At 36.6% G+C, this 24476-nt stretch overlaps 2 protein-coding genes across 10 annotated transcripts in view; one reads left to right on the top strand and one right to left on the bottom strand.

Moving 5' to 3' along the window:
- Nucleotides 1-2581, top strand: part of CDK17 (cyclin dependent kinase 17) — an 87343-nt gene extending 84762 nt beyond the window's left edge. For all 3 annotated transcript variants that reach the window (XM_058191926.1, XM_058191929.1, XM_058191928.1), the window contains 2 exons: nucleotides 54-131; nucleotides 1066-2581. In XM_058191926.1, coding sequence (XP_058047909.1) covers nucleotides 54-131; nucleotides 1066-1103 — 116 coding nt within the window. In that variant the 3' untranslated portion in view covers nucleotides 1104-2581. The remainder of the gene's footprint in view (nucleotides 1-53; nucleotides 132-1065) is intronic.
- A 1982-nt stretch (nucleotides 2582-4563) lies between these two features.
- The window catches only part of ELK3 (ETS transcription factor ELK3), a 56897-nt gene continuing 36984 nt past the window's right edge, over nucleotides 4564-24476 (bottom strand). For all 7 annotated transcript variants that reach the window (XM_058191936.1, XM_058191930.1, XM_058191933.1 and 4 more), the window contains 4 exons: nucleotides 23962-24170; nucleotides 21623-22417; nucleotides 14565-14687; nucleotides 4564-8020 (listed from right to left, as the gene is read on the bottom strand). In XM_058191936.1, coding sequence (XP_058047919.1) covers nucleotides 7922-8020; nucleotides 14565-14687; nucleotides 21623-22417; nucleotides 23962-24168 — 1224 coding nt within the window. In that variant the 5' untranslated portion in view covers nucleotides 24169-24170 and the 3' untranslated portion in view covers nucleotides 4564-7921. The remainder of the gene's footprint in view (nucleotides 8021-14564; nucleotides 14688-21622; nucleotides 22418-23961; nucleotides 24171-24476) is intronic.

Below are 24476 nucleotides of genomic sequence, written 5' to 3'. Positions count from 1 at the left end.
TTGAAAGTGAGACACTTATTTGGGGAAAAAAGTCATTACATGTATTGTTTCAGGTGTATCAATATTCACTTTGAAAGAAATTCAACTCCAAAAAGATCCAGGCTTTCGAAATTCCACTTATCCAGAGACAGGTATGTAAAGTAATATTTGCATTTCTTTCTCAGGATGGCATGAGGTAGAACATTAACACCTATTAAATAGTTAGAATTCTGTGGATTCCTCAAATGAGATTTTTTAAAAAGAGGTTTGCAAAATCTGGATTTTTTTTTAAATGATCTCGTTGCTCATGGAAAAAAAGCACTATTAAGTAGCTTGGCACTCTTACATCATATGCTAATGTAATCAGGTACATTCTGCGAATGGCTGGAGCCATTCCTCATACTAAGCTTTGATTTGTTTAAGATGCAGGTTGTTAAACCACAATGATTCACAAATGCTATTACACCATATATAGTAAATTTCCAAACCACAGTGGCTGAATTCACTGTGAGTTCATGCTAAACCAGAACCAAACTATACTATAACTCAGCACAATGTGTGTCTAAGCATAGATTTGCTCATTTATATCCTGTTTTTATTATTTTTACAAATAACTCAAGGTGGTGGACATATCCAATGGACTTTCCTCCATCTATTTGCCCCACAACATTCCCTGTGAGATGAGTTGGATTAAGAGAGAAAGTGATTGGCCCAAGTTCACCCAGCTGACTTTAATGACTAAGGCAGGACTAGAATTCATGGTCTCCCAGTTTCTAGCCTGATACCTTAACGACTGGACCAGGGTTGTCAAACTCCCGGCCCATGGGCTGGATGCATCACGTGCGAGCCACGTCCAGTTTAGCGAAGGGAAAAAATGCCCAGATAAGTCACATGATGCTTCCGTGACGACGTGAGTTTGAGACTCCTGCACTAGACCAAACTAGCGCTCCATCAGACGATTGCTTTACATATAATGCTCAAAGAAACAGCCAGTTCCTTTCTAAATCTGCTTGATATGATATGTATCAGCATATATACTGAAACGTCACCTTAATCTCTTAACAAAATACATGTTTTATGTTCTAGGACACGGGAAGAACAGAAGACAAAGCATGCTTTTCTAAGGCAGGCAGTGCTGTTTCAAGCCAAGGCTGGTTTTACCTCCATCAAGGACTCTAGTCCAAAGGCAATTAATTCTTCCCTTGGTGGACTTGAAATCTGTTTGTCTACACTGTCCTCCTCACAGTGCAGTCTCTTTATTTTGGACCTACTGGTTATTTTTTTTTTAATATATATATATGTATATATATATGTGTGTGTGTATATATATATATATATATATATTTGTTGTCACAATGTGACAAAGTTTTGTACAGTCAATTTTAAGGTCTCCTCCACCATTAGATCCAGTAGGTTACAACTGTTAATGTAACAGTAGCTGCAATTTTTGTGCAGGACTGAGAAACACAGTGCATTATTTATTGTGTAATCATTGCTGCTAAATAACTACTGTCTGTATAGTTAAGAACCGAATGCCTGAAAGAGTTGCAATGGGTTTACTGTATATGCTATGTGAATGCCTTGTTTCTCTTCATGAATTATTGCTGCAGTTTTATATCTTGTTTTTTCTTTAACTGCAATGTTTCCTGGAATGTAAACACAGCTTTCTTGACTATAGTTACTATTTACTTTAACACTCTCTAGTTCTTGGCCTGTAAATTTCTTATTTAACATTAGAGAATGCTACCAGATACCTTTTTAAAGCACTTAGTAGTACAGATATCAATTCAAACAAATGAAAAATTATATGGATCAGGTTCCAGATCTCTTATTTTGGCTAATATCAGAAATGATAAACCACCTATATATGACACTTAACTATTATCTCCCTTCTCTAACTTTTTCTAATAGACATACTGGTTAGAATATTTTTGATATTGACATTTCCCTAAACATTCCAGTGATTCAAAACAAACTGGGTGTGAAGCATCCCAACTCAATTCTCTAATTGCCACCTGCTTTGGTGGCTGTTTTATGACCACATGTTCATTGGAAAGCCACTAAAGAATGCAAGTCCATAATAAAGAATCTATTACTTTATTATGCAGGCTTCATAAAGTATGAGAACTTGGAGGGTTTTAAAGGTTGTAGATGTTACCTGTTTATTGAAATTAAGTCATCATATTACAGTACTACTAAGCTTATGTATCTCAGTGAGTATCATAAGTACCTCCTGGTGATAGGAACAGTATTTTTCAACATTTGTGTTCACCTTTTGGAACCTCTTTGTTTAGTGCATCTTCCAGAGCTGTAAATCTTTATTAGTATATTTTGAAATGGTTATGTAAATCTTTGGCTGATATATCATGAAAAATATTCCTAGATAACTTAATTTTTTTTCCTGATGTTCACTGTAAAACATTCAGGGGTCCTACCATTTCTGTTCAGGAAATCTTGTAATTGATTATTGTTATTTAACAGTATTAAGTGAAAGATTTTGTATGTTTCTTTAACTTTATTTGTGAATAGTAATTGTGGCATGTTTTGGAATGTTTTCTTAATGTTTTATTATTATAATAGTAAAATTAATTTGAGAACTCTTTTCTGAAAAAGAAGACAAATTTATGTGAAATGGTGACTATCGGACCACTGCTGCTTTTCAGCATTTGTAAACTGGTTTTACACTTAACGAAGCCCAGTAGAGCTAACCAACTGCTGTTTATTTCTAACAGATGGACCTGTATTAATGCTGTACTTTTGAAAGTATAAATATTACATGGAAATCTTCAGTAGTGTTCAGATATTCTGTAGCATCCCACCATGCAGCTTTAAGAAAACTTTGCATTTCTCCTGCCTTCCTAAAATCCTGAATTCCTCACCTTCCTGAAGCTTGCCAAAATCATTGAATTGAAGAAAACTTTCCTGTCACTTTTCAGGAAAAACAATAAATCCTATTTTTTAAAAAGATGGCTTCCCTTGAAGCTTGAAACTTTCTCAACCTGTATTATGTGTATTTAAACTGAGCAAGCTAATCCAGTGAAATCTGCACATAACTAGTTGGCAGATGTAATTTAGTTTTACTAAAATAACCAAAAGACATAATGTGTTTTCTATATATGGTTGGAATACACTATTGTTTGGAAGCAATGTTTAAATCCAACTTTCCAGATTCAGCTAGAAAACTGCTGCTTGACAAACCAGTAAATCATCTGTTGAATTGGACATAGCAGGAATGGAGGGAGGAAACAGGGTTTTTAAACTCTTGAAGTAACTCAGAAATTGCCTTTTATTCAGCAGAATTGTGGCTATTTCTCCTAATATAGTTGAACAAAGCATTATTACAGTTTGAGAGATTTGATCTATTTGCAATTCTGATACACACATCCATTTTTGAGTGGAACCCCATATGTTGCCTCTTCGCCTCTGCACAAAGGAGGAATTGAGATTCCATTTCATTACTTTCCTTGCAATTCTCACCACCTACCATACTATTTAGAAATATCTCTTCATTGTCTACAGCATCCATCTCTCTCCCACTCCCTCCTTTCCCCCCCCCAAAGAGAAAACATTGGCAAAAATTTCTTCCACATTCCTCCAGCAAGAGAACTTTGAATCCAGCTCTCAGAATTTAGTGAATTTTTACCAGAATTTCTAACATATAGAGGTTAAATGTTAAATGCTTACAAATAGAACAGATAAACTACAAAAAAGTATTTATAGCCAATAGAAAAATAATTGAAATATTATACATAACATTATCAAATGTTACATTTGTTATTTAAGAATTTGTTGCAAATTTCTAATCTATAAATCTGAGTGTCTCACCAGCTGGGCTCAATGTTATTCTCATTAATGCTACTTGAAATGTATGCGATCTTTTTTTCCACCCTAAGCGTTAAATATCCTCACAACAGCTCTGTGAGGTAGGTTTAAATAAATATCTTTGAGCTATTCCAATGTTTACATATGTAAAATGTGAATGAAAATAATTAAATAACTTTTCAGGCTTAAATGGTATTTCTGTTGGAAATCAGGAATTCAGCATTTTTCTTGGCATCCTTTAGACATACTGGACTGCAAATCCCAGTATTCCTAGCCAATAATGCAGTGCCAGTTAAGAGTTGTACTTGCAATGATCTGGAGGAAAATCTGGTTTAATAGATATTTTGTTGGTACCTTTAGTCAATTGTACTTCAAAAGGATTGTATGCGAATATGAGTATCTTCTGAAGTATCTCACTTGGTAGAGAAGATGTACAGTACATGTTAACAGTGGTGCCATTTAAAACTTTTGTTTGGAAACTGTTATGAACAAATAAACTTATTTGGGTGTGTCTTGTAGGAGCAAATCTTATGGATTGGGCAACAGAAGGAATATCATCCCTTTTACTTATAATTAGACTTTCTGTTTCAGAATAAGTTTCATTATTATCAAAGAAAAAGGGGGAATTCTAGCTTTTAATGGAATGCAAATAGCTGTATTAAACAACACCCACATTAATGCATAACAGTGTCTGTTCCCTGTATATCTGTGAATAATTTCTTGACTGAAGCAGTTAGAACTTCACACCATTATCCAGTAAACTTGATTGCTTGGTATACTTTATTTTTTACACAGCAAACACATAAAAAACATTTGTAACTTTAAAGAGTCAACAGGTAATTCACATTGTATGTGTTTGCCACAGAAGCTATCTATGAAAATGCAGAAGTGTATTTGCAGCCATGATGTTTATTTTTCTATTGTAGTATCTTCAGCATCTCACATTATAAGTATGCAAAAACATAAAGAGAGAGCATTGCTCTTAATTGGCTTGCTAAATATTCAACAACAATTAAACCAATATTTCTCAATCTGGGGCCTTACATTGCCTAAATGTAGTATGCTAGCCAAGAATTATAGAAGCAATGGTCTGACTAATCTGGGTACTGGCTTACTAAAATTTTATTTTGTAGTAAAATTCCATCCAGTTCACTATGGACTAATTAAGGCACATGAGATTGAAACAGAGAAGAAAGGGTTAGATACAGCATTTAGGGGCACTTAGACATCAAGCATCTATTAGCTACTTACTATCCTTTAATTTGTATTTAAGGAAATGACTTAAAAAAATATGACTCTGAATATGTGGTTTATTATGGATGTACATTTTCTGCTTTTACAATATAAAGGTTACAGTAAGTTACTGATAACCTCATAGCTTCCTGATGATTGGCAGAAAATCTCAGGGTCCCCATTATTACACCACCTGAAAGCTGCTTCTGATATAAACTGTTCTTCAGCTTAAATTTCATCTCACTTCTGCATAGGGTTCTGCATGTTCTTCAAATGGGAAGAACACAAACCTACTTTTAATGTAAAAACCCCATAAATCAAAGGATACAGTACTGCACTGTTAATGTTACATTATTTATCTCCCCAAAACCATTCTAAAGATGCTTAACCCCTGTTTTAGGCAAAGTTTAGAACAGTTTTCTTTCATGATTTTAATGTGCATAAATCAATAACTTTTGATAATTCATTTAAAATGACACAAAATAATATTGTTATGCTTTTCCATCTTTTTAGCATGAAAATTGAGTGATTCCAAATGCTTCTAGCATGCCAATCTATTTTTACTATTTTTTTCCTGCCAAAATAAATGAGTTTTAAGATCAGCTTTTGTTGCATAATCAGAAAAGGTGTGTATATGCTGTTTTTCAACTCTTCAATTTTTTGAAGTTATTTTATTAAGCTTAAATTTTAAAATGTAAGATTGTTACATTTGTTTCCAAGTTATAATAGCTATGTACAGGTAGTCCTCAACTTATGACTACAATTTCTATTGCTAAGTGGCAGTTGTTAAGTGAGTTGCACCTTATTTTACAACTTCTGTGCCACAGTTGTTAAAAGCAAATCACTGCAGCTGTTAAGTGAATTATGCTGTCATTAAGCAAATCTGGCTTCTGCATATTATTTTGATTATCAGAAGCCGGCTTTAAAGGTTACAAATGATCATATGACCACAGGACAGCAATTGTCATAAATATATGCCAGTTGCCAAGTGCCCAAATTTTGATCATATGACCATGGGGAGGCCCCAATGGTCATAAGTGTGAAAAAGAGTCATAAGTCATTTGTTTCAGTGCCATTGTAATTTTGAACAGTCACTAAATGAATGGTTGTAAGTTGAGAATACCCGTACCCTATATTATGCAGCGTAACAGTGTGTTTGAAGTGAATGCAGACTATAAATTTCAGAAGTTTAAGAAAGGATGTAAGCAATGTAGGATACTCTTTGATGAGTATTTTGGATCAATATACATACAAGAACTGGGGTCCAAATATTCCTTGAAAAATCTAACAGGATTCTGTGCATGAGACAATATTTTTGGCAATGAAAATGTTTTCCATCTATAGTGTGTGGTAAATTGACACTTTGCAATGCTTCCTTGCCAAGAAGGAGATAGGGAGCATATGATAGAAAATGTGACAGAATACTAATCAAGTAAAAAGTCTGGGAAATCAGTGGGTTCTTCAAATAGCAGAAACTTGTTCTCTCAAAGAAGGAAAGTAAATCTTGGGAAACAGAATTGAAATGAAAATCAGTTGTATTAATTTTTGCTTCATATTTTTAACTTCAAAATGTACACTAGGATTTGTCGTTTTTGCCAAAGCTGGAGCAGAGAGGGAGAATATTTTCACATTGATTTTGAAAATATGACATAAATCTGACTTCTTTAATCTGAATGTGTTTTGTTTGAATATTGTTAATGTCTTTATAAAATATGCATGTATAAGATATCTTTCCAATTACAGCTCTAGGAAGTGGCAAATTCTTTTCTGCTTTCAGAATTCTAGCTTGCTGAAGAGAACAAGAATCTGGATAATTTTTAATCACAATATTCAGTATAAGGTTAGTACAAAGGGGGTTGCAGGGGAGGAGAGAAAAATCACTGAAAACTTATTCTGGGTATTATGGTATTTATTTCCCAATTACAGAGAAGCACCTGTCATCTTTTTAGACTTTCATTTTTGTAAGCATTACTAAAATATTTTTTGAAAAATCAAAAATGTTGAAGTCTTAAAGCCTTGGTCCATGCACCACTGGAGACACTTTTTCTCCATCCCTGATAAGAAGCATGTGAGAATTTTACTTGTTCACAAAAATAAATTTTAGATTGACATCTCTTTTAACAATCAGCTCTATACACAAAGATAGTGGCACTGAATAAGGCTATTCCCTCCAATTTAAAAAATGCCCCTAATATATGTTGCAAGTATTTTAAGACCATATTACTATTTCAGAAGAATTCAAGCACTAATGTCTAAATAGTGTTCTATTCTTAACCCACAGGCCAAAATATTATGGCCTGTCGGTTCAGGAAGTAAACAAAAACATTCTTTATATATTTGGAAAGCGCTTAATTCAAAATTACATGAATATACTGCACCACATGGCTGACCATAAAAGGAATACTGAAATACTAGGATGGGGAGAAAAGTGTTCAATACTTGGTTCTTTCCAACCTTAATCTTAATACTGGAAAATATATAAATCATTTATATAACATTATGCAAAAGAAGGCACAGCCGGTTATAGTTTATACAAGCTGGATGCATTATACGCAGAAGTACAGAAGTAAAACATTTCACATCCTTTACATGTTGTTTAGAAATGTATTAAGAAAGATAACTTCATTAACAGTGTTCAACACTTGGAGAGCAGGATATAAAAATTATAAGTTGTTTTAATGCACAAAAGATTTCTTATACAAAAAACCCCCTCACTGTATAAAAATGCTAAATAAACACCATACAAGTAGGTCATCTGTGTAATGGAAAGTGCAAACCATAGTAAAAGAGTTTCATCATGTCCTCCTAGCTTTACCAGAAAAATGAAACCCATCAGAATGGCTGTGTCAAATCCAGTTTATTAGTGAGTCCTCAGTTTGCTGAGACATCAGGATTTATGAGCATTTGGAGAAAGGAGAACTGGAGAAGAGGCCCCATCCAAGCTGGGGATTTGCATTGGGATGTGACCATTTAGCAGAGTTGGAAACTGTAAAAAAAGCAAAAGAAAATGTCACTGATATTCGCATTCTATCTATGTATAAGCTCTCAAACATTGTTTTTAATGATACATGCTGATTGCAGCAAGTACAAGTAAAATAATTTTTAAAAGATGCATCAAATCAAAGTTAAACATCATTTTGGATTGGATGAATATGAGATGATTCAGAAAAAGGCATTCGGGGAAAGCAGATATTTGTGACATAGACCCTTGGTGGGGGGGAAACTTTAGTTAAAACTTCTTTGTGATTTTTGAGTAAACTAATACTTTTTCATTTTATTCTAAAATGAATAAGTATCACTCTGAGGTTTGACATATTTTTTTTGTAAATGAATTAAAGTTAAAATAAATCTCAGAACTAAAGGGTATGTATATGACATTGGGTTGGCGAAGAGGCATCTGTAAGAATAAGACCACCTCAATAAAGCTGATAAATAGGGTACATATTGTTTTATTTTAGCAATTAGAATATGAGTATTTAAAAAATCATAGTAATAAAATTGGAAAGAATTACAATGCAAAAAAGTATATGTTCTGCAAGAAATTCTAATCTTCAAAATAATAACGAATGCCTAATAAAATCAAATAATCCCCATAAAGACTAATTTTTTTTAGTTTATTAAAATTTAATAATTTAAATTAGTTTAATTTATTTAAATTGTTTGTATATCACCTCAAGCCCATGATTCAGAACAGTTTAGAACATAAAAACAGACAAAAAAATAAACTTCAAAAATACTCTAGTAGCTCATTAAAAGCCCAAATAAGACGTTTTGCATAGATTTCCAGAAGGTTATCAAGAAAAGGACTAAGAACTAAATTGGAGAGAAGATATTCAAGTGACGTAAGTCTACTATAAAAATTTGTCCCCCTCAACTCAAAGGGATGGAACTTTAATATCTTTCTCAATGATCTCAAAAGATCAGGAAAATATCATTTTGAAAAAAACTACTTCAAATGCCGAGCGCTACACCATGTAAGGCTTTATAGGTCATGACCCAGTTTAAATTGGGCTTATAAGCTTTTATGCAGCCAATAGAGCAGTTTAAGAATAAATATTAGGTTGTACTTTTCTAACAGCAGTCTGATCATTGCATTTTTCCCTTGCTGCTCGGAGTTAGTCTCAAAAGCACCCCCACATATAGAACTTTATTTTTTAATTTGAATTTATATCCCGCCCTTCTCCGAAGACTCAGGGCAGCTTACATTGTGTTAAGCAATAGTCTTCATCCACTTGTATATTATATACAAAGTCAACTTTTATTGCCCCCAACAATCTGGGTCCTCATTTTATCTACCTTATAAAGGATGGAAGGCTGAGTCAATCTTGGGCCTGGTGGGACTTGAACTTGGAGTAATTGCAAGCAGCTGTGTTAATAACAGACTGCTTAGTCTGTTGAGCCACCAGAGGCCCTGTTACTCTGTTACCCACAAGAGCTTTTTGGTCCAGTAAGGACTATAACTGGCACATCAACCAGAACTGAGCAAAGGTTCTAGCCTTCATTTGCTCTAACAAGAGCCATAAGACACCCCACAGACTCCCACCAAGTCATGGGCATTCTTTTCCAGTGGAAGCACAATTCTGTCCAGGGCCATCGTGGGAACTAAATTAAAGCCAGCATGTTTCTGAACAAACTAACTCTAAAATGTAACTTGAATTTGGCTGTTTGTAGTGGAGCTACTGGAACATATCTTCAAGAAGGATGCAAAAGATCACATAGCTAAGATAACACTTAAGATGACAAGCACTGATGCTGCTAGTTAGGGTAATGAAACATCTGCAAGAAAACAAGCAAGCTCAGAGCACCAAGATCCCCTTGTATCAACCCTCCTTTATTCTCCTTTATTGGTAAGAAAACTCTGTATTTTGCATCCTCTTTTTAAAGCCCTTTTTCTGATAAACCAAGGCATGATAGCTTAATGCAAAGTCCCTGAGGCTGTTCTCTTGGCATGGTTCAAAGTTCTCTGCCCAAAATATTATAAGGAATCTTGGAACTGACAAACTGACTGATTTTGGCTTCTAAGCTGCTCAACACCACAAACTATCAGCAGTTGGGAATTAGACATTCCCAGATTGAAGGTGGGGAAATTAAGGCCTAATTTGTAAATTCCCGGTTATTAGTTAACATTCTTGAGTCTGCAGATGCTCATTTGCTACACTTGACAAATCCTTTACAAGGTGTAACATTCAGTTTCATACTTGTTTGACTTTTTTCTTGTACAGAAAGACTCTAACATGAACAATTTTTTTTTCAGAAAGTGCTCCTATAACTTAGACTATATACATCATATTATATAAACTGCCCATTATTACCATATATTATATTATGGCAAAATGTAAATGTTGTAATACTTTACAGGTAGAGAAATATTTAAACAATCAATAAAGGGGATATTTGTCAGACTGCCACTAGTGTAATAGTTCTATTAAAAAAATCATTGCAGCATTAGAACAGACTGTATGACATAGTGCAAAACTATGATTATCTGAATTATCACTTTACTCAAGATGTACATGCTTTTCTATGTCAGTTCCTCAATATCTAAGCATGAACTTTGCATTACAGAAGAAGCAGAGGTTGCATCATAACTGCAGCCTGATTAGTTCACTCTTACATCCATTTCTTAACCAATAAAACTGGGAATGCTGTTGAATATTTATCACATCCCTTTTCTGTAACAAATATCACCTTTAGAATATTTTGGACTCTCCAGTGGCTCTTACTGTTCTGATTTCCTGCCCTATTTTAAAAGCAAGGAATGAGCTACAGTCTAAAAATAAATGGTTGTACATAGTTTAAATTCATCCACATGTATAACCCACAGATTATATATTATAGCGTTCCATGGGCAAAAGTTTCACTTCTGGAAACCCAGGGAATATGGCTGAAGGGATGTATCTCTAGCAACTCATTTAAAAGACACCCCCAAATTCCTTTTACAAACAAAATAAAGGGCTCTGATTCATTGCAGAGATCTGCCCAGTAAATTGGAGTTTACTTGCTGAGCCAACAAATGATTTAGTAAATTGCCACAGTTTGTCTATCCCTTGACTCATCCAAGCTTTGTATTTGACATGCTATGTTAGTTGACTCTTTAGAAAAGCTCCTTTTGTTTTTGTGCCTGGATATGAAAGATTCTAAGGGGTTTCCCTCAAGTCATTCAGTGCAGCTAAAAATACTAAGCAAACAATTAACCTCATGGATTCAAATGGAGAAGCATGTGTAAGGTGTTGATGAATTTCAACTGTATTTCCTTGCTACTATTTCTATCTTTGTTCCTTGATAAACTGCAGCTCTGAACAAGTCTCTCATTATCCTAATGACACAGCAAACTTTTAGATCGAGAATGAGTTAATTACAATCTGCGGGGGTTCTGCCAATTAACCCGAGCCACTGACGTCAGTTGGCTGCCGCAGAATCACCTCTACTCACTATGCTGGGAAACAAAAGTAGCTTTACCTGTACGTCAACTCAAAAGAAATGGATTCAAGCAGGTAGAGTCTTTGACAAAATAACATGTCTTTGTTTTTGGAAACAGCACTACACCATTTTTGGGAAGAGTTCAGGGATAAAGTTGAAGGAGCAGGTGACGGGAAGTGTCACTTCCCCTTGGAAAGCCAAGCATGTACAGGTAGTTGTCAACTTACAACAGTTCATTTAGTGGTACTTCAAAGTTGCAACAACACTGTAAAAAGTGACTTACGACTGTTTTTCACACTTATGACCATTGCACCATTCCCATGGTCATGTGATCAAAATTCAGACACTTAGCAACTGACTCATATTTATGACAATTGCAGGGTCCTGGAGTCATATGCTCCCCTTTTGCAAACTTCTGACAAGCAAAATCAATGGGGAACCTAGATTCACTAAATTGTGTTACTTATGTGCAGTGGCTTACTTAATAACTGTGGTAAGAAAGGTCATAAAATGGAGCAAAACTCACTTAACAAATGTCTCACTTAGCAGCAGAAATTTTGGGCTCAATTGTGGTTGTAAGTCAAGGACGACTATAGAGTGAGCAAAGCAAGTCCTAAGGGTGGTGGAAATTTGGATCTCCTTCTCCTCCTTCACCAGGTTGGATGAATTTACATTTCAGAGCACTTACCCACTGCTAATTAAATAAGGCTTTCTTGGTAGATTATATTATTATTTAAATTCTTCAAACATTGTATGAAGGGGGAGAGGAGGCTTAAAACTCTCCTGTAGTCATATTTCATTTTGGAAAATACTAATATAAAAAGGAGAATCCTGATTTCCCCTCTGCTGCTTTTTCTGCAATTCTCTCTTCAGAGAGAAAACACCATAAAAGAAACAGGCTCCTTCTGCTAAAGCTTTGGTACCTCAATCCAAAAAAGCTTCTTCTCAATTGTTATATTATTATTATTATTTATTAGATTTCTATACCGCCCTTCTCCCGAAGGACTCAGGGCGGTGTACAGCCAAAATAAAAACAAACAATACAATATACAATTAAAACAAGAATTAAAAAACTTATTACACAATTGGCCTAAGACTTTAAAACATTTAAAATTCTAAAAACCCATTAAAATTCATAATATAAAGTTAAAAACCAACAAAATTTAAGCCAGCCCCGCATGAATAAATAAATGTGTTTTCAATTCGCAGCAGAAGGTCCAAAGGTCAGATATTTGGCGTAAACCAGGGAGAAGTTCGTTCCAGAGGTAGGAGCCCCCACAGAGAAGGATCTTCCCCTGGGGGCCGCCAGCCGACATTGTTTGGCGGACAGCACCCTGAGAAGTCCCTCTCTGTGTGAGCGTACGGGTCGGTGGGAGGCATGAGGTAACAGTAGGCGGTCCCGTAAGTACCCAGGCCCTAAGCCATGGAGCGGTTTAAAGGTAGTAACCAGAACCTTGAAGTGCATCCGAAAGACCACAGGCAGCCAGTGCAGTCTGCGCAGGAGTAGTGTTACATGGGAGCTACGTGGAGCTCCGTCTATCACCCGCGCAGCTGCATTCTGGACTAATTGAAGCCTCCGGGTGCACCTCAAGGGGAGCCCCATGTAGAGAGCATTACAATAATCCAAGCGAGAGGTAACAAGAGCATGAGTGACTGTGCACAAGGCATCCCAATCAAGGAAGGGGAGCAACTGGCGAACCAGGTGAACCTGGTGAAAGGCCCTCCTGGAGACAGCCGTCAAATGATCTTGAAACGACAGCCGTTCATCCAGGAGAACACCCAGGTTGCGCACCCTTTCCTTTGGGGCCAATAATTCGCCTCCAACAGTCAGCTGCGGCTGTAGCTGACTGAATCGGGGTGCCAGCATCCACAGCCGCTCCGTCTTGGAGGCATTGAGCTTGAGCCTGTTCCTCCCCATCCAGACCCGTACGGCTTCAAAATAGGAAACAAAGTCCACGACCAACTGATTTTTTTTATTTATTTAATCCAACGAATTTTCAGGGCTTTGGTTGCCATAATAGTTAATGTGGTCAACAACTCTCCAGTTCTCCTAATTATTAATTCCTGTGTATTGGTGTCACATGAGAAAAAAGCTTTGGGCAAATGGGCAACTGTGTTAGAGAACCACAGCTGCCACAAGCTGGGGCACTGTCACTTCTGCCCTACCTTTTCATCAGTCTTACCTGCAGGGGGCAGTCAAAAAAATAAAGATGGCAGTCATGGAAATGCAGTTAAAGTGCCCCTCTTGAATGTGCATCAGCACTATATGCATGCATAGGGATGAATAAATTTTATTTTAATCGAGGTCAGTTAAATCCCTATGGACTCATTCACACATCCTATTGACATAGATGTGATCTTGCCCTTTCTTGCAACCCTGCAACAGCCAGGGACATTTCCTTGCTACAAAAGATCCAGAATTTTATCACTTTTAGGAACCATTAATGTTAGTCAAAGCTGCTTATGTTTTCAGTTTTCTTCTTATCAGTCAAGTACACACAAGAGGGCAAATTCATGTGTCGATATAGTTTTACATTGACAGTTTTCTCTTTTTTGATAAGAGATTAAGAGAGCGTGCCTTGGACCCATATAGCTGTCACATCCTTGAGATTGATACTAGCCTTCCTAATACAAGGTTCAATGCCTGTTACTGGAAGATTTCAGTTTCAGATAAGGCATACTAACCTTTTGAGCAATCAGCAAAATTCTTTGTGGTCTTTTTCATAGATTTCATTATGTACTAAAAATTGTCAACAATTTTTTAATCTCACTTACAATGAAATATTGCCGCTGATGTTTTTATCAGGAAAGTATTCTGATGTGTACACTATACTATCAGCAGATTAGCTCCTAATTCATTTATCAGCAATATAATGAACAATTTTGGACCAGAGCCATTTTTACTGCAGCACTGATGTCCTTGTCTCCTGGCTTCAGAGAAGTTATATATGTTTTCCAAGCACTGAATAATCACTTTATAATATGTTTCACCCTAATGCTGAAGATCTTGTTTCTTGAGCAAAGGGTGTAACTCTTACATATTTCCTATATCAGGTTTTTTTTTTTCGCCAATGGCAAAGATTGGTCTGAGATAACATGCACCAACTTACCTGGAACAAGGTATTTGGTCCTTGCAGTCTGGCAGGACTCAAGGGAGCAATAGGACTGAGGCTGCTCCAAAAGTGAATGCTAGAAAGCAGTGGACTTGGGGTCAACAGTAACCCATTTGGAGTCTACAAGACAAAACACATTAGCTTAGTCGTCTGTCAGTAAGAATTGCCATAAGGAGGCTAGTATGCCATTAACTTTCTCACTTTTATCATACCTTCTTTAGTATTGCTTACACCCTATTTTCTAATACACATTTTGAATAGGGTATGTAGAGCCATATTCTAATATACTGTTGGTTTCTTCGTATCCCTGCATCAGTTCTAATGGAACACTTTCTAGTTGTTTCCCTGGAACATGATTGATGAAGGCATAGCTGGATTCAAAACAGCACTCTTTCAATCATAAAACAGCTATTTTATACCCCACACTAGATTGTTTCAGTCATCCAAACTTAACTACTATTTATTCTATAATGTATATTGAAAACAGCTACCCATTGTTTCCCTTTAATTCTCTGTGCCAGAGTATATCAATAATCTTGAAAATATGCATTGGGTTGTGTTCATAATGTTTTTAAATAAACCCCCAGCTTCTTTAATCTCCTGTACATGCTTGATTTTATATATGTTCATACAATGCCACAAGTTTACCTCACTCCTCCATAGATCACTTTTTAACTGGTGTTCAGACATACGTTATGTAAACTCAAAAGTGACTTCCCACCTGAATCATTTTCACTGGAAGGTTATATTTGACGTTTGCAGTAAGTTAGAGAATCTAGATAAGAAATTCAAGATGGTGACTATTTGAATGTAAACAAATAGCCAGGCCTTCTGAGTTATTTTTGTTTTCATTATTCTTGAAACCTGGCAGGTGAAAGTTGGAATGTAATCAAATAAATACAGCCATCCATTATTTCGGAGTTTGAAACTCAAACTCCTATCCAAAATATATCCTGTTAAGTTCAATATGGCTCATATCACACAATTGGACAGAGGTTGGAGCTTAAATCCCACGCAGCTTGTGTGGATCTTCTGCTTATTAACTGCTATTTTCAACAGAATGACTCACAAAAAAAGCTGAGATTTCTCTTGCAAACAGCCCACAGCTTTGAAAGCAACTGTCAGGTCATTTATTTTTACAAGAACTGCAAACTCTCAGGCTTTTGTACCTAAAATAACCATGTTCCTTTTTTTAGTACCATAGAGTGAATTGATCATTGCTCAGTGTTAAACTTTTCTACTGCAGCTTTTTACATTGTCAGAATTTAGTTCTCAAGTGGCTAATCATCAAAATGCACTTGAAGACACTTTAAGTCAGACAAAGACCAATACTGAATATCAGAACTCCAGTCTAATCAATAAGTGGGTTAATCCTGAAAGAGGGATTGCTACAATATTCTTTGAACTTTTCACATTTTACATGAGAAGTCAGTTTTTGTATTAATACTTGGTAAAGTTAGAAAACCTATATAAAATTAACAGCTATTTCAAGGGACAGTTCTCAAGGTTTCAAAAAATATAAAGTGGTTTTCAGAACAAGGTTTGCTTCCTATGTGGTTGAGGCAATCGCATCAATAGAAGTATCAGGAAGTGCAGAAAGACTACTAAATTGAGATTCACCAAGCTTTGTTGGGAATTATAAAGCTGGGTGGGATCTGTAGCATATGGAATCCTTCATAAGGAATGAGTTATCTCACCTTGATGCTTATGAAATACTATCCTTAACTACAGTTAGAATTTGAGTTGACCATGTAGAATTTGAGTTGACTCATATAATTACATATGAGTTTTTAATCCAGTACAAAAACAGTGAAAGTTGTAAACTTGTATTTCTATACATTTTGAGGTTCTGGAAAAATAAAAATGACAAATAGCACTGGAGGTATTGTAAAGACTGCCTGTCTTGAGACTTGTCCTGATATTTTTGATAAGCTGATTATATTGAAAACTGATGTGTCTGGAGGTGCTTACATCTTTTATGATCTTTTCTTGACTTTTGCAGTGATCCTTCAGTTTTCTGCGCGCCTTTGATATCAATGTCCTTCTTTCTTGCAGAATTATAAGCCCTAAAGTATATTTGGCATGATGCAGAACCTCTGAAATGACTTTACATCAGTTTTGTATGGAGTGTTCTGAAACTGCCTTCATGCGGTATGCTTGCTGACTAATATTTATCCAGGCAGAACTGATCAAAAATAGAACGTTTGTGCGATTTTCTTCTGTTCTGAAGATATGTTGGTTAAATATACCTTAACAGAAGGGGAGAAAGAAAATAGCACTTGCATCCTATTTTTGATCATTTCTGTGTGGATAAATATCAGTCAGCAAGTGCAATATGCTTAAGATTGTCAAAGAACTCTTACTATGTCAGAAAATAACAAATGAAACTAGAGTCCAGTGTGTGTGCCACAAAGTCAGCATTGAGTTCTGGGGATTGCTTGGGCAAGTCCCTGCAGTTTTCTTGTCAAGATTTCAGAAGATGTTTGTCATTGCCTCTTTCCAAGGGCTGACATAAAGTGACAAGCCAAGGTCACTCAGCTGGGCTTTATGCTTAAGGCAGAACTGGAACTCATGATCTCTTTCTAGCATGGTGCCTTAATCACTAAACCAAACTGGTTCTCTATAGTCAGATGTAGATATAGATAGAAATGTGTGATAATATCTGTGTGTGCATGCACATGGTGCAGATTGATCATGTTCCAATGGATATTATTCATTCTTTCATTCATTCACTTCCTCTTATTCACTGGAAATAACTATGGGGCAGGGCCCACATTACCACCTAGAGTTTGAAAAAGAAGCATCTAAGGGAAAAGCCAGATGACTACAATGAAGCACTCTCTTCCAGTCTTTGTACTGTTACAAAAAGATGCTGTCCTCATATACCCAAGCCCTATTCTACTGAAATAAGAAAGCTGGTAACTTGTGCTACCTTTACAATTTTAATATTAGTCAAGTTAATAAAAGTGACTGCAGAATTATGAATGCCTCCCCCCACTTTATTTTCCCTCTCACCATGTGTTGCCTGCCAGTAGGATAACAGTTAGCAGTCACTCTCCCTGATGTGGGGTGGGGTCAGGCAAGTGTAGAAAAGGGATTGGAACAATTTGCTTAGCCACCCATCAATTGGTTGAACAAACCAACTGAATGCACAGAAGAGTTCCACAAGTGTCACCTGTGTTTAGCATTCCAAAAGGATTACACATCAGTAGAAAATAATCTGTCTCATAGGGATACATGGTGAGAGATTGTCATGAATGAGATATTTTGCATTTTATTCCGGCTGTACACCGCCCTGAGTCCTTCGGGAGAAGGGCGGTATAAAAATTTAATAAAATAAATAAATAAATATCCTCAATTGAAAGGGAAAGTAAGTGCCAGTGGCAAATGGCCACACCAAGAAGCCGCCCAGGGAGGGTACAAGATGTGCATTCCTCCCTCAGAAACCAAAACAAACAACAAAAAATAGAATAAGTAAAAAGTGCAATCATACAAATCAGCAGAAGCAGTGGAAAAAACTTCAATGCACTCTTTAGTAACAATGCACACTCCATTTCTTAAAGCATGAGGATAATGGTCATTCCAAAGAGTGCTAAACTAAGGTATATAAGGAGCAGCATTACATGTTGGAAAAAAGTTCAAGGCAGGCATAATGGTGGCAAGCTCCAGTCTCTTTTGCAGCCCATATCAAAATGGACGTAGCTGGCAGTAGCCAGCAATTGGAGGAAAGGAAGTAGTTTGCCTTCAGTAGCCTAAAGTAGTCAGTCGTAGCTGGTCAGATCGCAGCCTCTAATTACACTATCAATGAAGCATACTAAAATGTATCAATGGCAAAAAGTGAGTTGGATGAAGAGAGAAAGCATTACTTTAAAACTGAAACATGATTTACCAGGTAAGTGATTTCAGGTACAACCTGAGAATAAGGCAAAGGCAACATAAGGAAGACATGTCATATCAACAGTTGCTGGTGCATATATGTATCATGTTAAGGGATGCAAGGATAACACCTGGCTTAAGTACAGCAGCTGGGGAAATTGGCTTTATTGAGCAAGATTTTTTAACGCTTCATTGATCTTGCTACATTAAAAGTAAGCAGATGTTATTATGGCTAATTTTGTGTGAATCAAACCTTGTTTATTTCTGCTTCTAATACATCCTAAATCACATCTTCAGGCAACGAGTCAATAACTACGTTACAGAATTATCCCTCCCATGCACACATATCTACCTACTTTCAACTTGGGTACTGACATTTTACATTTACCCTCAGTATAGCCTGGGCCTTAATCTTTTTTTAAAAAATCAAGAATGTCTTTCTCTGAATATTTGCATAATTAAACTTCTATGACTGGCACTATATGTTGTGCTAAATTCCACGAACTATAATTGAGCACATATGCATAAGAACAGACTGGAAATATCTTGTCAAGATTGCAGCGTTTGTTTAAAACGCCAGGGTTGGCTCTGCTACTGGATGGACAACATAAAGCTTTTGTAAAAGGACAATATAGGAAGAGAAAGAAGGCTTGCAATTGCCTATCACTATCCTCTTTCTGGAAACAAAAGGGAAATCCAATGCTTAGTTTGCAGAACACATATTTTTCATTGCCAGGGCAGTTCCCAGTCAGAGGAGCAAAAACAGGAGCAGAGCAAAGTAAAGCTCATTTGATCCTCAGTGCAAAAGGGAGAAGCACTTCTTTACCCATGTGGAGTCATCCTTTCTTGTTTTCTGAACGTCCTCAAGCCATTTTCTGATTAAATAAAACAATCTGACCGAAAACTTGTCAATTGGTATTTTGCTTGCATGAGGCCTAGTGCCAGCAGAATACAAAGGGCTATTAAGAATTCCAGTTGCCAACTGGTCAGAGAAAACTTGTTCTTACACATTCACTGTAGACAAATCTTGCTATGCAGATACACATTTGCAGGTCCTGACATGGAAATGGTTAATTTTGGATTATCTGAGGTAGGGCCCACATTACAACTTTCCCTGAACTTGAAGTAAGCCCTGATCTTAGACGATGTTAAAAATATACTTATTCATTCAATCCGTTTCAAGTTTTTTTTAAGCATTATATTTCTTGACTTACCGTATTTTTCGGAATATAAGACGTACCTTTTCCCCCCCTTAAAAATTTGGGTGCGTCTTATACACTTATACACCGAATATAGCCCCACCCACCCACTGCCCCCCACCCTCTTCATCCAAGAAATTTACCTCCTAGTAGGAAGCAGCAAGAAGAAACAGCCCATTTCAGCTTCAGCACAACCTAATTAGCACAAGTTGATTTTCCCTTGGATCGGCCTCCCAACTCAGCTGTTTCAGGCTGCAGGGATTGCCATTGCCTTTTGTGGGGGCGGGGGGGGGCGGCTCTGCTGCTTGCTGCAAGGAGGAAAATTGCTAGGAGCAGATTTCTTTTTCTTGTGCTAATCAAGCTATGCTGAAAACGAAAATGAAAGTAAATCAGGCTATTTGCTGTTTGCTGCAATGAGGCAAAATAGCTGGGAGGCAGAGGCAGATTTTTTTTTTCTTGTTTTCCTCACCAAAAAAGGTAGGTGTATCTTACAGTCCAGAGCATCTTATACTCCGAAAAATACTGTCTTTCCAGATTATCTAGAGATGTTAAAGAGAGAGAACATATAGATTTTAAAATAAAGATATTTCTCTCTGGTAATAGTGATTCCTTCTGGACATGTTAGGCTATATCGGCTTGCAAATAGAATATCATCTATTGGTTCTTTTGTCCTTGATGGCTACTTTATACCAAGAATTCTGCAAAGTGAAATCCCATCGCATCTGGAGGTTTTCAATTTGAGAAATATTGTTCTATTCTTCAAAACACGTTACCATTACAGAGTGTCATACATCGACCTAAGCCACTAACAACCGCTTTTGTCACACTCATGAAAATCCATGGGCTGGGCTGTTTTCATGAAGAGCAGAAAGATGCTGAGCTCATCCAAAGTATGAAGAAATTCTTCCAAATAATTTTAAAATATGCAATCCCAATAAGAAACTTTACTAGATTTCTTATAATCCAAAATGTTCATTTTATAATAACTAAGTCTCCTCAAAGAAAACTGCACATCTCCAGACAATGCAGAATCTCTAGATCAGGGGTGTTAAACTCGTGTTGTCATGTGATACATCACGTGATGTATCGTGACTTTTTTTCCCCTTTGCTAAACCGGGCATGGGCGTGGCCAGTGCGTGACACATCCAGCCCATGGGCCGTGAATTTGACACCCCTGCTCTAGACAATCCTATCTGAACTCCTGCAGAACACAATTCTTTCTTTTGGCCATGTTGCCTGGGCACTATGGTTGAACGCATTTGGAATTACCAAGCTGGGGAAGTGAATTTATTCTGTTTGGCTGGGGAACAGAATATTGCCAAAACACTGCCACAACAACATGGTTGTAACAGTGCTTCTCTTTTGAACATTCTCCCCCGAAAAATTCTTGTAGTGCCTATAGTATTAATTTTACAAATATGCATTTGCTGCTGCTCTGACTTTTTATATCATTTTCTAATGCTTTCATTCATAATAACTATAGTTAATTGTTATCGTTAAGCACAAGTACAGAGAATTTCTCATCTTCTGACCAGGAATAAGTTGCATGGATTTATATACTATCTGCCAGCTTATTTCCTAAGTCACCTGTTTTCTCCAGGTAAGAAAAATCACTTATCTACAGCTGGGATAGACTTAATTCTGCCCTTCACAAAATCCTGGAATTCACCTCCCTTGCTAAATTGATTTTCCTCCCATTGGCTCTGATTGTTCAGCATTTAACACTTCTAACAGGAGGTAACTTAAATAATAAATTGCATAGTCGATGTCCATTGTTTCTTTTACCATTAAGTGGTCTGTCTGTCTGTCTTTCTGACTGACTGATTGACTAACTAACCAACTAACTATCATTTGTGATGGTGTATTTCTCTAAATTCTGCCCAAATAAGCCTTGAAATTGCTTTACAATAACCATTAAGCATGTCTTGTGATAGAAATTTTTTAGGATTACAGCTAGGAATTCAAAGACATCCGTTTTACCTGTGCGGTGAAGAAAGCAGGGGTCAAGGATCCTGAGGGAAGTGCAGGGCTATTGAGGGCAATAGAGCCGAGGTCAGTACTTGAAAGAACCATTGGAGGTGCAGAGATCTCTAAGCCTTTGGGTTTTTTAGCCTTTGGAAGAAGAGAAGGAGATTTTACTTTGGATCCTGAAGAAAGATTCAATGGCTCAAGAGAATCTGAATCCTGGCAAGTAGACTCCAGATAGATGTTTCTGTGTTCTGAAGGAAGGGGTGAGTTAGGTGACAGAGATGGTGATCGCGAGGAAGTTGATGAAGCTGACGATATGCTCGTTGTGTTGGGCAACATTAAGGATGATATTTTTGCAGAGACAGAGGATGCTAAAAATGTAGAAGCATTTGCGGCTTCAGATGTGGATGGCAATGACACAACAGGCCTCATGACTTGTTTGTCTGTTTTGTTTGTCACAAATCTAATAACAGTCCGGACTTCTTCCAGAGGTGTGGTTTCTTCCAATTTTTCTTCCAGCTTTTCTGTTTTAATTTGCTTGAGAGTTTCTGGCTGATTTTGTAAGGAATTGATGGTGAAAGATGAGTACAGCCCCGAATGAATGTATTCGTTGCGGCTTGTGCCTTTCAAGACTGGGAGACCATGCTTATGTTGTTCCCTGCTCTCCAGAGGGATCTTGCAGTCGCTGTCCTGCAGCAAAAGGCTTTCTCTGCTGATTTCTACAGCATGAGGATCCATCTTTAAGATTTCCGGGAAAGAAACAAACTTGTACACAAACTTCTGACCAATCACCTTCTTGATAATGTTCTGCACAAAATATCAAAGCAGGTATGAAAAAATATGTAAGTGACTTGACAAAATAGCTCAAAGTAGCACAAGTGACTGACTAAAGAAAAGGCCCCAAGTTTAATCCTGGCACCTCTGGATAAAAATATTGGGAGAATGACATTGCCTACAGACTTCAAAAAGCTGTTGTTAATTCAATCACCAGCACTGGGCTTTAGGGCCAAAATGATTTAATACAATATAGGATAAATTTTGTTAACAACAGCTCTTCACAAAAAATTCAGGATTTTGTATTTTCTTGTCACTCTCTCTTTCTTCTGTACTTTCCCCTTTCTTTTCTAACCTTCCAAAACATAATTTTTAATATACTCAAAACAGTGTTCTTTCTTTTTAAGCTACATGCAACATTGTCTTTTCTTACTATCCAGGACTATTTTACTTTTTTTTATGTAGTCATTTTATATTCCATCCTTATCAATATCCCTAAAAGCGATATATTGGATGGGCACCATTCTAATTACCCCTAAAATACTCTTGAAAGAAACAGAAGACATTACAGGATTTAAAACCATACACTACAGGTAGTCCTCAACTTATGACTGCAATTGAGCCCTAAATTTCTGTTGATAAACAAAACAGTTCTGCCTCATTTTATCACCTTTCTTGCCATAGTTGCTAAGTGAATCTCTGTAGTTGTAAAGTTAATAACACAGTTGTTAAGTGAATCTGGCTTCCCCATTGACTTTTGCTTGTCAGAATGCTGAAGAAGATGATCACGACCCCAGGACATTGCAACTATCATAAATATGAGCCAGCTGCCAAGTATCTGTATTTTTATCATGTGTCCGTGGGGATGCTACAATGGTCATAAGTGTAAAAAACTGTCGTAGGTCACTATTTTCAGTGCCACTGTAACTCTAAACAGTCACTAAATGAACTGTTGTAAGTGGAGGACTACTTGTATAATTCTAATTTTTGTACTGGAGTCTTTTACTACTATACCAGCATATCATGAAAGGGCTGTGAAACCCTTTGAAAGGAGTGCTTCAGAAAGCATAGAAGGGCATACAAAGTGCCCCTTTTCAAATCCTTAAGCAGCTGCCACTTTTTCATGTTCACACAGCTGCTTCCCAAGTGCTGCTGGCTGTCTCTGCATTCAGGCATTAGGCAGAGCCAAGCGGCCTTGCTTGCAGATCATGCAGAGCCAGCTGGGAATTGCTTCAAAAGCAGCCGTGTAAGCTTTCTTATAATACATCATGTTACTATCTAGTGCTATTCCAACATTGAAATTAATCTTTTATTTCTCAATTTTAAAAAATGTAGTCATGTAAGTTACATTGGAAGAAGGTTTTTTTATTTTGTTCTGCAAAAAAAAATATGTTATAGTTTTCAGGATAAACACCGAACTATGCAGCAAAGAATTTAAATGATTTTTTTTTTTTAAAGAAAGAAAATTTAAAAAATTCCGCAAACATTGAAAGGAAAGCATCCCTGTCTCTGGGTCGGAGAAACCAGGTACAACATATATATAAGACTATTTTTGTTTACTTAAAATTAAAAAATACCTTGTCATAATAGTATCTCAGAGCTCTGCTCAGTTTATCATAATTCATGTTAGTTTTGTTTTTTCTGAGTCCCCACAGCTTAGCCACCTCTTCTGCCTTAAGTAACTTAAATTCACCATCATTGGATGTCCAACAAATCAGGTGTTCATGTTTCTGATCAAGAAGCAACTGCAACAGGAATTGCCACAGTGTGATTGCACTCTCCATGCCTACAATAAAGCAAAGTAAAAGGAGGAGAACAAAGACAATATGAATATTGCTGCACAAGCGGCTTGAAAGTCAGCCTACAATTTGTAGGACCTATTTTTGAGAAGTCCTTCATCTTGTTGTCTCGATTGACACTGGAAAGAAAAATCATAGTAAGCTATACAAAAACACTAGCATGCTTTCCCACTAATTCCACTGTAAAATGCATACAATGATTTAGTGTAATTCAATTTTCTCAGTTTAAAAAAAGAAAATGAGGAAATGGAGATAAAACCATCCACTATTAGTATTATCACATCATAACTATC

This window comes from Ahaetulla prasina, chromosome 7, assembly GCF_028640845.1.
Source record: "Ahaetulla prasina isolate Xishuangbanna chromosome 7, ASM2864084v1, whole genome shotgun sequence".
NCBI lineage: Eukaryota > Metazoa > Chordata > Lepidosauria > Squamata > Colubridae > Ahaetulla > Ahaetulla prasina.
The sequence above is the reverse complement of the archived record's forward strand: the minus strand, read 5'-3'. Positions and strand labels throughout refer to the sequence as shown.